This window comes from Somniosus microcephalus, chromosome 15, assembly GCF_052327205.1.
Source record: "Somniosus microcephalus isolate GS21.2 chromosome 15, FLI_Smic_1.0, whole genome shotgun sequence".
Taxonomy (NCBI): Eukaryota; Metazoa; Chordata; class Chondrichthyes; order Squaliformes; family Somniosidae; genus Somniosus; species Somniosus microcephalus.
In genome coordinates, this window is record NC_141001.1 from 113,069,324 (window position 1) to 113,084,445 (window position 15,122).

Genomic DNA, 15,122 nt, shown 5'->3' on the forward strand with positions numbered 1-15,122 from the left:
TCTCTCTCTCTCTCTCTCTTGGCTTATTTCCAAGTGCTCTAAATCCCTGTGTATTTGATCTATAGGAAAAAAAAGGGGGGTGTTGCAAAGGAGCAAAATTAAACGGTGAGACACAAAAAAACAAGTCGATTTTAAGAAAGGAACACATTAAAAGTTAAAAAAATGACTTCTAAAGTTGCTTTTAAGAGGGAAGTTATTGCATGAAATGTGATCTTTAGTATAGAATACACAATAGTGAAATATTGTGTGTGCCGTCCCTGGTGTTGCGGTTCTCTCTATTTTGTCTTTATTTTGCTTCCCTCTCTCTGCCTGCCAGTGCTCCAGCCCTTTCCCCTCGCACCCCTTTCATTTTTGGTCGCACCTCTCTCTCTCTCTCCCTTTCTCTCCCCCTCTCTCTCCTCCTCCTGCGGGAGCGCTGACCCGAGCGAAGGTCGAAAGCGAGGCTAGGCTGCCATCAGCTCCCGGGTGTCGGAGGTTCGTGCCCCGGGGAGGGAAGATAGAGCAAGAGAAAGAGAGAGAGAGAGAGAGAGAGAGAAAACACACACACACACACACACAGAGACCTCACCTTAAACCGTCTGCCCTTCCCTCCCTGCCCACCTTTTGCTCTCCAGGCCAGACATCCCAGGCAATCTCTCTCTCTCTCCCCCCCCTCCCTCCCTCCCTCCCCTCTCCTACCCCTTCCCCTCTCCCCCTCCATACCCTCCCTCTCCCCTTTATTCTCCCCACTGGTGCAGCGACTCCTGCGAAGAGCCCGGAAAAAAAAGGACAGTCCTGGATTTCCTGTGTCAACCACACCAAAAAAAAGCAAGCCGAGGTAATCTTCAAAAATGCAGAAACAGAAACCTTGTGCCTTCGAAAAACAGAGAGGAGGGAGGGAGAGACAGAGAGAGGAGGGAGGGGGAGGGATAGAAAGGAGGGAGAGAGGGAAAGGACGGGGGAGAGAAAGAGTGAGGGAGAGAGGGGAAGGAGGGAGAGAGGGGAAGGAGAGGAGGGAGGGAGAGAGAGGAGGGAGGGAAAGGAGGGAGGGAGGGAGAGAAAGGAGAGGGAGGGAAAGGAGGGAGGGAGGGAGAGAAAGGAGAGGGAGGGAAAGGAGGGAGGGAGAGAGGGGTCAAGGACGGAGGGAGGGAGAGAAAGAAAGGAGAGAGGGAGGGAAGGAGAGAGGGAGAGGGGAAGGGAGAGAAAGGAAGAAAGAGGGAGAGAGAGAGAGAGAGGGGAAGGACGGAGAGAAAGAAAGGAGAAAGGGAGGGAGAGAGGGGAAGGACGGAGGGAGGGAGAGGAAGGGGAGAGAGGGGAATCAAAGCGACCACAAAGCCGGGGGGCGCCGCTGGGTGAGAGGTGCCTTGTCACTCCAGCGCGGGAGAGAAACAGAATGGCTTGAAATTAACCTATTTTCGAACGTTGTGTTGCCAAAACCCCAAATGTATCGGATTGACGAGTTCTGAGAAATTGCAACACTGTCGAGGTGCTTGTTACTGTCAGATAGCAACTCTTTATGTAACCAGTGTGTGTGTGTGTGTGGGGGGGGGGGGGGGGGGTGGTAATGATTTAGCCTTTGCCTGCTTATTTTTTACACACACACACAACACAAAAGTCTTTCGTGGTCATGATCTTTTAAGCAACTGCGACGAAGGCCAGGCTCTTGTGTGTTTTTTCTCTCTCTCCCCTGTAACACACCGCACAAAAGGCAAGATCAGGATCTAATGCAAAGTGCAATCCACTGACCTCGTCTCTCTCTCTCCCCCCCCCCCCTCGTTTTTATTTAATTTCAGTAAAATTGCAACCGAGTTCGCTGTTGATGCAAGTAATTCGGGCGCAATAAAAGGCTCATTTTGAACTATTGATCTTTATGCATATGTATATTTAAAAAAAACTATTTTGCAACAATTTCGGATGCTGTAGTTCATGGATATTTGTAAATATCTGAGGCCTAAATGTGTCAAATATTTAAGGGGAAAGGAGGGATTTATTTTTTGTTTTGTCAAATTCACCCAAGATCGAGAGTGGCAGATTACAGGAATCCTGCGAGTCATTATTTTGCATTTTGCAATTATTAATAAAATACACACACACACAGAGAAGGGAACAACAACGCAGTCTCCTTTTTTTTCAATGCAGGTTAAGTAATGACCTTAGCGGGACTTTGGGTGATTAACTGCTCTGGTATATCTGTACTGTTTTGAATTCGGTCTTTTTTTTAAAAAAAAAAGGAAATTGAGGGGGGGGGGGATAAATCTGAATGAGTGACGGCGGAGGGATTAGCTGAAGCTATGAATGACGTTGGGCAGAGGGGATGATGTGGAGTGGTGAAAAAGGGAGCGATCGCTCCTGCCCATTGCTGCCGAGTGGATGTCAAGTCAGGGCAGCCGGAGCAAGAGGCTTTGACCGCCGGGCCAAGTGGAGAAGGACAAGACTGGCTCTCCCCGCACCGCAGCCCCCTCGCCTCCTGGACCTCACCGCGAACAAGCCCAGGTCCTGCCTGTGATGGATGTTCGGAAATGATATTTGCTTTGACAGATTTATTTAGTAGCTGGGCTATTTAAAAAAAAATAAAGATAGACTTGGGTGGTGAACAATTTCCCCCCCACCCACCCCCCGCGTAGAAAGATGTCTTTAGCCCCAAGTTCGTGAACTTGAGCCTGTTTTTTGCGGGAGAGTCACATCGATTTGGAGAGCAGCAATACGGGGGTCGTTCTGCTCTCAATTGTATTCCAGTCTCTCTCGGCGTTAGAATCACTGGTAGGATTTAGTGTCTGGATTTTTTGCATTTAGGAAAAAAAAGGTGCATGATTTACAGTGAGCACTTTTTAATTTTCCTACATTGAGTTATTTTTGGGAAGAACAATCGTTTTTGGTCGGGGGTGGGGGAATCATGCCATACAATTTTGGATTATTGGAAAGTATAAATCTGTTCACTCTAGTCGCTTCTGCCAATCGCAGAGACGGACGAGTTTTTCCCCTTAAACTCCTCACATTTGGTTGATTTAAACCCTCTGTCATTCTCCCTATTTCTCTCAAATTGTTTATTTTTTTCCCTCCTCTCCAGGACGCACAATTTTGTTGCTGCTCTCTCCTATTTATATGATTTAATTTGGCAACGAGTTTCCCGGTTGCAAGGCTGGAAGACCACAAAACCAAACTTCCCACAATGTGCTGTTTAGCATTTACCGAAGGAAAGTTGTAAATGGATTTTGTCCAGCAAGGGATGATGGCTCATGGAATTCCTTCACAGGGGAAAATTACAATCACGGTGGACGAGTATAGCTCCAACCCGACTCAAGCCTTCACTCATTACAACATCAACCAGAGTCGCTTCCAGCCACCCCACGTGCATATGTGAGTACATTTCCTTCATCTAGTTGTGCAATATACTATTAACTCCCTTTTGCTTTCTTTTTGGTCTGCATTTGAATTAAAAGCAACACTATCACACACACTCTCTCACACTCACTCTCACACACACACTCACTCTCACACACACTCTCACACACTCTCTCACACATACGCACTCTCACATACACTATCACACACACTCTCTCTCACACATACGCACTCTCACACTCACTCTCTCACACATACGCATTCTCACATACACTCTCTCACACACTCTCACTCACACACACACGCTCACACACTCACACACAAACTCTCACACACTCACACACTTACACACGCACTCTCTCTCTCACTTGCACTCTTACACTCACTCTCTTACACTCTCACATACACAAACTCTCACACTCACACACTCTCACACACACTCGCTCACACACACTCACACACACTCGCTCACGCGCTCATACTCTCTCACACTCACACTCTCTTGCGCACATACACTCTCTCACACACTCTCGCACACACACACTCTCTCAGACACACACCCTCTCACACCCTCTCACTCCCTCTCACTCACATACACACACACACACTCTCTCTCTCACACACACTGTCTCTCTCTCTCTCTCACACACACACACACTGTCTCTCTCTCTCACACACACTGTCTCTCTCTCTCTCACACACACACACACACTGTCTCTCTCTCTCTCTCTCACACACACTGCCTCCCTCTCTCTCTCACACACACACTCTCTCTCTCTCTCTCTCTCACACACTCTCTCTCTCTCACACACACACACACACACACACACACACACACACTCTCTCTCACACGCACTCAGTCTTGGGAAATAAAAAGAACCTTTCAAATCCCCAGGCCAAAGTTGGATAAAAGTTTGGATTCCTGCAATTACTTCTTCTCCTTGAAGTGATTTAACAGGAATATGTGTGCAAAGGGCTCAGCGTTTCTTATGATTCATAGCAATCTATAAATTTGGCTTGGAATTGACAAGTGAATTGTTACAGCAGGTTAGTAACCTATTTGTCAATTACATGTTAAAAAGCTGAGGGAAATGGGGAATACCTCGCCCAAAGAGCTTAAGTATATCTTAAACAATCTCTTAATTTTAGCTGACTGGAATAAAACAATAAAACAGAAGGTGGTTTCCATTACTGCATTATGTAGATACTTTATTATTTTTAATGAGGTGGCGTTCCCTTTTTTTCTGGCCCAGGGTATGTAAGTGATAGTTTGAAACTGTCACGAAATTTCAGCCGGCACATAATCCGCTCTGTGAACGATGCTGCCTTTCTGTACAGCGTCTATTAAACTTTGCTCGGGATGTACAGTGAAAGGCGGTGTCTGATTTCTTCATATTTACTTGACTGCTGCCATTTAAACAAAAAGGCCTCCCGATCTCGGGCAGTGTAGCTGGGGGTAAGTGAAGTGTATTGTGTGCACGCTCATACCTACCAGCAGGAGAAGGCGCCGACTTTCGACTGCACTTTGCTGTTAGTAAGCTGTCCCTCGTGAGAAACAGACTGTCTCAAGGATTCATTCTCTTCCTGCTCTTTTGAGAATTTGTCGAAGTGGCTTCAAAAATACGCCGCGCGCATCTCTTGCCCAGTTTACAGATCAGTTTTGAAATCAAAAATGAGCGCACTTATTTCACAGCTGTTTATCAATATCTAGCTTCACCTGATTGGGGAAAAAAAACCGTTGTCGCTGTCTCATTCTAGAGTGGCTGTACTAAACTGTCTACTCGAGCTGAAAATAATATGTTTAAAAAGATCTGAAATAAAAAGGAAAAGCGCATTTTAACCTTTGAAAAGTAATTTTGCCATTGATTTTTAAATGGCGACTACACATGGGACTGGAGCTGAAATACATATGATATCACAATGGAGAGCAAATCTCAAAAACACGGGATACACAATACAAACAGCGTGCAAACACAGGATACACAATAGATGCAATACTTCAGTACAGGATACACAACAGGGAACAGTTTTTTAAAATACAGGATACACAATAGGAGCATTTTTTTTTGAAGGAAGGCTGCACAATGGGGGCAGTTTTTAAATGCATGATGCACAAAGGAAACAGTGTTCAAATATAAGATACACAGTTTTTAAATGCTGGACTTACAGTGGTGGAACTGTGACTGTTGTCCCAGACATAACAACCTGTGGTGGCTGTAATTCTTTTACCAAAAAAAAAGGGGCCTTTTTCTGCATAATTGATTGCCAAACAAATTCCCGGGAGTGTGTCTCTTTTGAGAGGCGCAATTTCTGCGAAAGTGATTTTGTTAACGATCCGGCAATTATCGGGAGGGGCAGGTGGAGAGAGGAAGCATTCTGCTATTTTTTTCGTTAAGAGGAATTTCACCCCCCTCCCCCTCGTCCCAAAGTAGGCAGCGAAGGTTTGGCTCACAACTTGAGAATTCGGAACAGGCAGCTCCAGAAAGCCGCTGTGTAACGTACGTTGTGTACAAATAAAATCCTGCTGGAGTAAGACTCATTCACAGTCTCTTCTCAGCGTCATGAGGCAGTTGTACACTATTCCGAGTGTCCTCCTAGAATCATTGATGTGAAAAATCATTGACTACTGATGGCCTGTCGCAAGAGGCGACGTTTACTGCAAAAACAGACCCCCACTGAATTTTTAAAAAACCCAAAGATTGAACTTCACACTGTGTATTTTAACAAATAATAGACATTGTCCTGGGGTGATTTCAGGGCCATAGTGCAATCTTTAAGAGTTCAGACAGCAGTTATAAGCTGCTTGAACTTTGCTCCCACTGTTTATGCAGTGATCTTAACCTCAGTTAAATGTCAACCCGGTTACCCGCGCCAAGCAACTTGTTATCCATTGTAATGAGTGACATTACCGTTGTACTTCATACATTAAGCATTTCTACTTCTATTACCTATTTAAGTATAATTTTAAAACGTATTTTATTTTTAAAAGATTATTCGGTTGAATATTGTAAAAAAAAAGACTAGCATTTCTATCGCATCTTTCACGACCACCGGACATCCCAAAACGCTTTACAGCCAATGAAGTACTTTTTTGAAGTGTAGTCACTGTTGTCATGTAGGAAATGTGGCAGCCAATTTGCGCACAGCAAGCTCCCACAAACAGTGCAATGTGATAATGACCAGATCATCTGTTTTTAGTGATGTTGATTGAGGGATACATATTGGCCCCAGGGACAGCGGGGAGAACTCCCCTGCTCTTCTTCAAAATTGTGGTCATGGGATCTTTTACGTCCACCTGAGAGAGCAGACAGGGTCTCGGTTTAACGTCCCATCCGAAAGACGGCCCCTCCGACAGTGCAGCGCTCCCTCAGCACTGCACTGGAGTGTCGGCCTAGATTTTTGTGGGAGTGGGACTTTGAACCCACAACCATTCAGACTCAGAGAGGAGGGCGCTACAAACTGAGCCACAGCTGACACTGTATTGGAAACTGTTACGAGTGCGGAGAGTGCCTCAGCAGCCCCTATAGACTTGCAAGCCTATGGTCAACCTATCGGGAATCCCCTTGATCAGCATGTGCACATTTGCGCGATGCATCCCACAGTTGAATAGCTGTCGACACTCATTCATTGAGCCCACGAATGAAGAGAAACTGTAAGGGCAATCGGGGGTTGGGTGGGGGAGGCAACTGTAGCCCATCGAGGCGTCGGTGTTTTGGTGAGAGGAGAAATTGCTGGCTGAGGAAGAGTAAGGGGCTAAAAGAATCTGCCAAATGGAAATCACCTAGGCTGCGTGTTTTTTTTTGGCAGTGACTGGTGACTGGGGGGGGGGGGGGGACGGAATTGAGGACAGCTCTTGCCCCAAATCAACATAACACTTTATAGTTTGGCTACAGAACGTAAGCTCGAGGAACAGCACCTCACCTTTCGATTGGGCACTTTACAGCCTTCTGGACTCAACATTGAGTTCAACAATTTCAGACTATAATCCCCCTCCCCCCCGCCTATTTTCTCAGACGGCAGCTGTTGATGATTCTGCCATCCCCATTTGCAGTATTTTACCTCTCCTGAATTCAATCCTAGCACAGACTGTGCCTTTAATTCCTTCCTCCCCCTCCACCCACCCCCCCCTTTCTCTGCCTCTGCACCTGCATAAAACCTGTTACATCTCTAACTTTTTCCTGTTCTGACGAACGGTCATCGACCTGAAACGTTAACTCAGTTTCTCTCTCCACGGATGCTGCCTGGCCTGCTGAGTGTTTACCAGCATTTTCTGTTGTTATTTGAGTTTGTTTAAATGTTTAGCCCCATGACTCGATTGGTAATATTTGGAAGAAAACCCTTTTGAAAGGCGTCCTCTTGATTGGTGTGAGACAAGGACATGTTACAGCAAGGGATTGATTCCAAAAACTGGCAACTGTTGCAAAATGTTACACATGCTCTTTAAAGTGATACTTCAAAAAAAATACAATTATTTCTCAATTAGCCGGTGGCCAGTTAGAATCATCTACACAAGCTATTAAAAAATGTACGCGTCCGTTTCGAGGTTTAATTTCCTCTCACAGCCCACGGACCAGCCTATCTGCATCAAATTCTTTTATGCTCTATTTTAAAATGTTTTAACAATGGCATCGAAATAGTGAGCAGTGGAATTTTAACCAGCCCGGGTTAACCAGTGCACTGCTGGAGGAAGTGACACTAGAGGGAGCTCGGGGAGCTGAAGGGAGGTTCGCGTTTGGTGTCCTTTGATTTGCTACTACTTGCTCTCCCCCCCCCCCCCCCCCCCCCCACGAGTGATATATAAATTAAAGGGCAAACTTCCCTCATCAGACACCCGTAGTGAGGAAGTCACAAACTGTGGGCTTGCAATTTTCCTTCGAGTATAGAAGATTAAGGGGTGAGCACAAAAATCCAGCCTGACACTCCCAGTGCAGTGCTGAGGGAGCGCTGCACTGTCGGAGGAGCCGTCTTTCGGATGAGATGTTAAACCGAGGCCCCGTCTGCTCTCTCAGGTGGACGTAAAAGATTCCATGGCACTAATTACGAAGAAGAGCAGGGGGAGTTCTCCCCGGTGTCCTGGGGCCAATATTTATCCCTCAATCAACATCACTAAAAAACAGATGATCTGGCCATTTATCACATTGCTGTTTGTGGGAGCTTGCTGTGCACAAATTGGCTGCCGCGTTTCCCACATTACAACACTTTAAAAAAAAGTACTTCATTGGCTGTAAAGCGCTTTGGAATATCCGGTGGTCGTGAAAGGCGCTATAGAAATGCAAGTCTTTCTTTCGTTCTGAATTATCGACGATATTTGCACTGTTGGGGGGGTGGAAGGGAAGGGCGTTGAGTCGGTGCATCACAACACTCGCGCTTAAAAATGAACGGCAAACTCAAAACATAAAGTGAAACAGGCAGTCATTCTGACTGTGACTTCACTGGCGGGGACATGGAGGGCTGAGTTTGCACCCTACAAGCGCACTTGTACCGTCCACATTTACATTCTTAGCATCAGTGCGGGGCAGTTTGGGATTGGCACTGATTGTTAAACTGGTGTGTAGACAAGCCGGGAGTTCGGACCAGACCCTCCTCCAGAGAGTCTCGCTCCATTTCATTCTGCTGTCAGGTCGAGCTCTGACTCTGGGTTCAGGCTGCACTTGCACTATAACCAGTGCAAAGCAAGATGCTTACTAAAGTGCCCCCTTACTTTCATCCGCACCAGCTGCGAAGCACCCAGCTTTACGACCCTATACGATGTATTTATTGTGACTAAAAAGCTAGCCCTAAAATCACGCTTGATGCATTAAAAAAAAATTATTCTGGGATTTGCGGGGCTATGGGGAAAGAGCAGGGGGAGTGGGACTAACTCGAGAGCTCTTTCAAAGAGCCGGCACAGGCACGATGGGCCGAACGGTCACCCCCCCCCCGTGCTGTATGAGTCGATGAATACTTTGTTTGAAGATATCTTAAAGCGACTTGATCAGATTTCAAAATTCTCATCCTTGTTTTCAAATCCCTCCATGGCCTCGCCCCTCCCTATCTCTGTAATCTCCTTCAGCCCCACAACGCCCCGGGATATCTGCGCTCCTTAAATTCTGCCCTCTTGAGCATCCCTGATTTTATTTGCTCCAGCATTGGCGGCCGTGCCTTCTGTTGCCTGGGCCCTAAGCTCTGGAATTCCCTGCCTAAACCTCTTCACCTCGGTACCTCTCTCTCCTTTAAGACGCTCCTTAAAACCAACCTTTTTGACCAAGCTTTTGGTCACCTGCCCTAATTTCTCCTTATGTGGCTCGGTGTCAAATTTTATGTCTTAGAATACTCCTGTGCAGCGCCTTGGGACTTTTTACTATGTTAAAGGCGCTATATAAATACACGTTGTTGTTGTTGTTGAAACTGTTACGCAGCACCGTTTAGGTTTTGCATGGTTGCAGTTTCAGGTTAAAAGAAAAAACTTGCATTTATATAGTGCCTTTCACTACCTCAGTATGTCCCAAAGTGCTTTAGAGCCAATGAAGTACTTTTGAAGTGAAGGCACTATTGTAATGTAGTAAATGTAATTTAATAAGTGTTTCGATTTTCAGCGAGGGAATCTGCTTAAATACCATGCGGGTTTCCAAGGGTTCTGTTTTTACCATCTATCTCTATTGATTCAGTGTTGAAGAGTTAGTCACGATTAAGGCATATTGCTTTTGTCTTTCACAGAGGGCGCTATGCTTCACTGTCTTGTAGTGCACACTAACACATTAACAGCGTTCAGACAATAAACTGGGACAAAATTAATTGGCATTTGGAAAAGTATAATGGGCGAATAAATGAGTGTCAGCACGGATTTGTTAAAGGCAAATCGTGATTGACTAACTATCGAGTTCTTTGAAGTAACAGAGAGGGCTGATGAGGGTAGTGCAGTTGATGTTGTGTATATGGACTTTCAAAAGGTGTTTGACAAAGTGCCACATAATAGACTTGTTAGCAAAATTAAAGCCCATGGGATTAGAGGGGCAGCGTGGATACAAAATTGGCTAAGGGACAGAAAGCAGAGAGTAATGGTGAACAGTTGTTTTTCAGACTGGAGGGAAGTATACAGTGGTGTTCCCCAGGGGTCGGTATTAGAACCACTGCTCTTTATTATGATATATATTAATGACATGGACTTGGGTATACAGGGCATCATTTCAAAGTTTGCAGATGAGACGAAACTCAGAAATGTAGTAAACAATGAGGAGGATAGTAACAGACTTCAGGAGGACACAGACAGAGAGGTGAAATGGACAGACACATGGCAGATGAAATTCAATGCAGAGTAGCGTGAAGTGATACATTTTAGTAGGAAGAATGAGGAGAGGCAATGGAGGGAGTGCAGCGAAGATTCACCAGGCTGATACCTGGGATGGCAGGAATGACGTATGAGGAGAGATTGGGTTGATTGAGCTTATATTCGCTGGAGTTTAGAAGAATGAGAGGGGATCTCATTGAAACTTATAAAATTCTAACAGGACTAGACAGACTAGATGCAGGAAGGATGTTCCCGATGGTGGAGGAGTCCAGAACCAGGGGTCACAGTCTAAGGATAAGGGGTAAGCCATTTAGGACAGAGATGAGGAGGAATTTCTTCACCCAGAGAGTGGTGAACCTGTGGAATTCTCTACCACAGAAGGCAGTTGAGGCCAATTCATTAAATATATTCAAGAAGGAGTTAGATATATTTCTTAAGGCTAAAGGGATCAAGGGATATGGGGAGAAGGCAGGGACAGGGTACTGAATTTGGATGATCAGCCATGATCTCATTAAATGGCGGCGCAGGCTCGAGGGGCCGAATGGCCTACTCCTGCTCCTATCTTCTATGTTTCTATGTAACTAAATGGTACAATTTTAAAGGGGCTCCAGGAACAGAGAGACCTGGGGCTGTACATACACAAATCTTTGAAGGTGGCAGGACAAGTTGAGAAGGCTGTTCAAAACCACATGGCTTTATTAATAGAGAAATTCAGGACAAAAGCAAGGAAGTTATACCAAACCATTATAAAACACCGGTTAAACCTCAGCTGGAGTATTGTGTCCAATTCTGGGCACCGCACTTTAGGAAGGATGTCAAGGCCTTGGAGAGGGTGCAGAGGAGATTTACTAGAATGGTACCAGGGGCGAGGGACTTCAGTTAAGTGGGGAGACCGGAGAAGCTGGGGTTGTTCTCCTTAGAACAGAGAAGGTTAAGAGGAGATTTGATAGAGGTGCTCAAAATCATGAAGGGTTTTGACAGAGCAAATAAGGAGAAACTGTTTCCAGTGGCAGAAGGGTGGGTAACCAGAAGACACAGATTTAAGGTGATTGGCAAAAGAACCAGAGGTGACATGAGGGAAACATTTTTTTACGCAGCGAGTTGTTGTGATCTGGAACGCGCTGCCTGAAAGGGCGGGGGAAGCAGATTCAATAGTAACTTTCAAAAGTGAATTGGATCAATACTTGAAGGGAAAAAAGATTACAGGGCAATGGGGAAAGGGCAGGGGAGTGGGATTAATTGGAGCGCTCTGCCAAAGAGCCGGCACAGGCACGATGGGCCAAATGGCCTCCTTCTGTGCTGCACCATTCTATGATTTGATGAAACCTCATTGCAAAGCATTGAAAGTAGGGAATAAAAACAGAAAATGCTGGAAATACTCAGCATCTGTAGAGAGAGAAACAGAGTTAACATTTCATGTCGATGACTCTTGGTCAGAACTGGGAAATGTTGGCGATGGAACCGGTTTTTAAGCGAGTGCAGGGGCAGGGCGAGGGGGGAGGGGAGGAAAGAACAAAAGGAAAGGTCTGTGATAGGATGGAAGGCAGGAGAGATTAAAGGACAAAAAGGGATGATGGTGCGAGGCAAAAGGAGATGGTGATGGGACAAGTTAAGAAACAAAAGATGACTCGAGATGAAGTGTAAATGGCGATGGTAGAATGATCGACAGCTGTCATGTGGGAGAGAGAAAAAAAATGATCGGGGCAGAGGTTATGGTCTGAAAGTAGGGAAGTAGTCACGCTCGCAGACCATCGATTACTGCGTCCAACAACTGGAAACCGAGCAAAGATGCTGTGCCTGAATTAGCCATCACCCAGGGTGCTGCGATACTGCTGGCAATTCAGCGCAAGCAACACCTTGAGAATGTCATTAGCAAATGCTCGTGTGAGATGTCAAGCCTTTCATTCCTCGCCCCAGCCATCTATTTTGTCTTCTTGCAATTACTGTACAGCCTTTAATGAGCTTCGGGTGTAACACAGACTAAACAGCAGTTGATTAGTAGGAGCGGTGGAAGGCAGGATTAAATTCAACAAAGCTCCACACCAATTCTGCCACATGGACCCTTTTTAAAACCCGAGTGACGAGGTTGCTTTTTTCTCCGCTACTTTTCACAACCCACATGTTTCTTTCATTCACGTAATTAGTCGACATTCATTCTTCAATGCCCCTCCCGCAAAAGAAGCATATAGAAAAGAAAGACTTGCATTTCTACGGCGCCTGTCACGACCTCAGGACGTCCCAAAGCGCTTCACAGCCAATGAAGCACTTTTTGAAGTGTAGTCACTGTTGTAATGTAGGAAACGCAGCAGCCAGTATGCGCACAGCAAGCTCCCACAATGCGATAATGACCAGATCAACTGGGGGTTTTTTAAGTGATGTTAATTGAGGGGTAAATATTGGGCGGGATACCAGGGAGAACGCCCCTGCTCTTCTTCGAAATACTCAAAAATATTGTCTTAAAATATTCCATCCCGCAGTTGTGAATTAGTGCTTTATGTTTCTGTGGGTAGCAGAAGTTGTCCGTGGGAGGGAGTGAGATCGAAGATTAGAGTACTAAATGACACTTCATTAAAAGGTTTGGCTTTTAGCAAAGCTGAGGTGGGTGCCTTGGGGGATCTAACTTTCCTGGGTCATTGCTCTTCCTGCAGTCACATAAATAGGAGCGGTACGCAGACGGGTGGGGGGGGGAGGGAGGGAAACTATTGTAAAAGACACAGAGACGTGATGTGGGCGTGAGCTCGTGTGGTCTCTGGTGAGCCTCGGCGCTCTGGAGTGCTTGTTCTCCTGACTTTACATGGAAAGCCCACTGTGCCGATCTCGCACCACATCAAGTGTCATGATGCAACCCACTCGCTTGGCAAAGGAAACAGCGCGACGTTCCCATTTGGACTGAGCCGGTTCCAGGGAGGGAGTTAAATTAATTCCCAGGCAGATGGTTTCCCGCAGCTCACTGCGCTGTGGTGGCTTCCACAGACTTTTCTGTGTGACGGAATCCCTCACAAAGGTTGCCACACTCCGAGGTTCCCGCCAGCAAATACCGACAAAGCACCAGGGAGGTCCAGTCCAAACTGTTGAAAGGCAGTCTCATTTTACCCAAAGGGAAGCAGTTCTATCGTGGAAAAAAAAATGTGTTTTTAAAAATGTTATATCCATTTACCTTATTTCTCTTAGCAGAGCGGTCAATAACCAGGGGGCATAGATTGAAAGTAATTGGTAGAAGGATTAGAGGGGAGTTGAGGAGAACTTGTTTCACCCAGAGGGTGGTGGGGGTCTGGAACTCACTGCCTGAAAGGGTGGTCGAGGCAGAAACCCTCATCACATTTAAAAAGTACTTGGATATGCGCTTGAAGTGCCGTAACCTACAGGGCTACGGACCAAGAGCTGGACGGTGAGATTAGGCTGGAGAGCTCTTTTTGGGCCGGCACGGACACGATGGGCCGAATGACCTCCTTCTGTGCCTTTAAACTTCTGTCATTTACAATAGCGATTAACAGGCTAGTAAGTCAGATTCAGGATCCGATGAAAGGCGGGCAGAAGTCAGGACTCCCTGAGATCACAAGGTGATTGCAGAAGATGAAGACCATTCAGCCCATCGTAGCCCAGCCATTCAGAAATCCCCGTCTCCCTCCAATTACACCATCTAATTGCTTCTTACATTATTCCATGCTCTTCACCTCCACTGCTCCAGCTGGGTGTCGAGCTCCACGTGTTGATCATTCTCTGTCTGCAGGAAAATTCCCTGACCATTGGCGGCCGTGCCTTCAGCCGCCCAGGCCCTGAGCTCTGGAATTCCCTCCCCAAACCTCTCGACCTCTTTCTCTTCATTTAAGACGCTCCTTAAAACCTACCTCTTTGACCAAGCTTTTGTTCTAATGTCTCCTTCTTTGGCTGGGTGTCAGTTTTATTTGTCTGATTACGCTCCTGTGAAGCACCTTGGAACAGTTTGTTAAAGGCACTATAGAACCATAGCAACATAGCGGATAGGAGCAGGAGTAGGCCATTCGGCCCCTCGAGCCTGCTCCGCCATTCAATGAGATCATGGCTGATCATCCGAATTCAGTACCCGGTCCCTGCTTTCTCCCCATACCCCTTGATCCCTTTAGCCTTAAGAAGTATATCTAACTCCTTCTTGAATATATTTCATAAATTGGCCTCCACTGCCTTGTGTGGTAGAGAATTCCACAGGTTCACCACTCTCTGAGTGAAGAAATTCCTCCTCATCTCTGTCCTAAATGGCTTACCCCTTATCTTTAGACTGTGACCCTTGGTTCTGGACTCCCCCGCCATCTCTAATATCCTTTGTGCATCTAGTCTGTCTAGTCCTGTTAGAATTTTATAAGTTTCAATGAGGTCCCCTGCCATTCTTCAAAACTCTAGCGAATATAAGCCTAATCGACCCAATCTCTCTTCATACGTCATTCCTGCCATCCCAGGTATCAGTCTGGTGAATCTTTGCTGCACTCCCTCCATAGCAAGAACATCCTTCCTCAGATAAGGCGACCAAAACTGCACACAATACTCAAGGTGTGGTCTC

The 15,122-nt window shown here is 46.1% G+C and overlaps 1 protein-coding gene across 4 annotated transcripts in view; it reads left to right on the forward strand.

The window, feature by feature from the left end:
• Positions 1–728: 728 nt before the first annotated feature.
• LOC147107160 (metallophosphoesterase MPPED2) overlaps positions 729–15,122 on the forward strand; it is a 311,144-nt gene continuing 296,750 nt past the window's right edge. For 2 of the 4 annotated variants that reach the window (XM_086008299.1, XM_086008302.1), the window contains exons 1-2: positions 729–817; positions 3,047–3,336. In XM_086008299.1, coding sequence (XP_085864425.1) covers positions 3,185–3,336 — 152 coding nt within the window. In that variant the 5' untranslated portion in view covers positions 729–817; positions 3,047–3,184. Of the gene's footprint in view, positions 818–1,302; positions 1,466–2,275; positions 2,473–3,046; positions 3,337–15,122 lie in introns of those variants that run through there. The other 2 variants (XM_086008300.1, XM_086008301.1) reach the window with 2 other exon arrangements.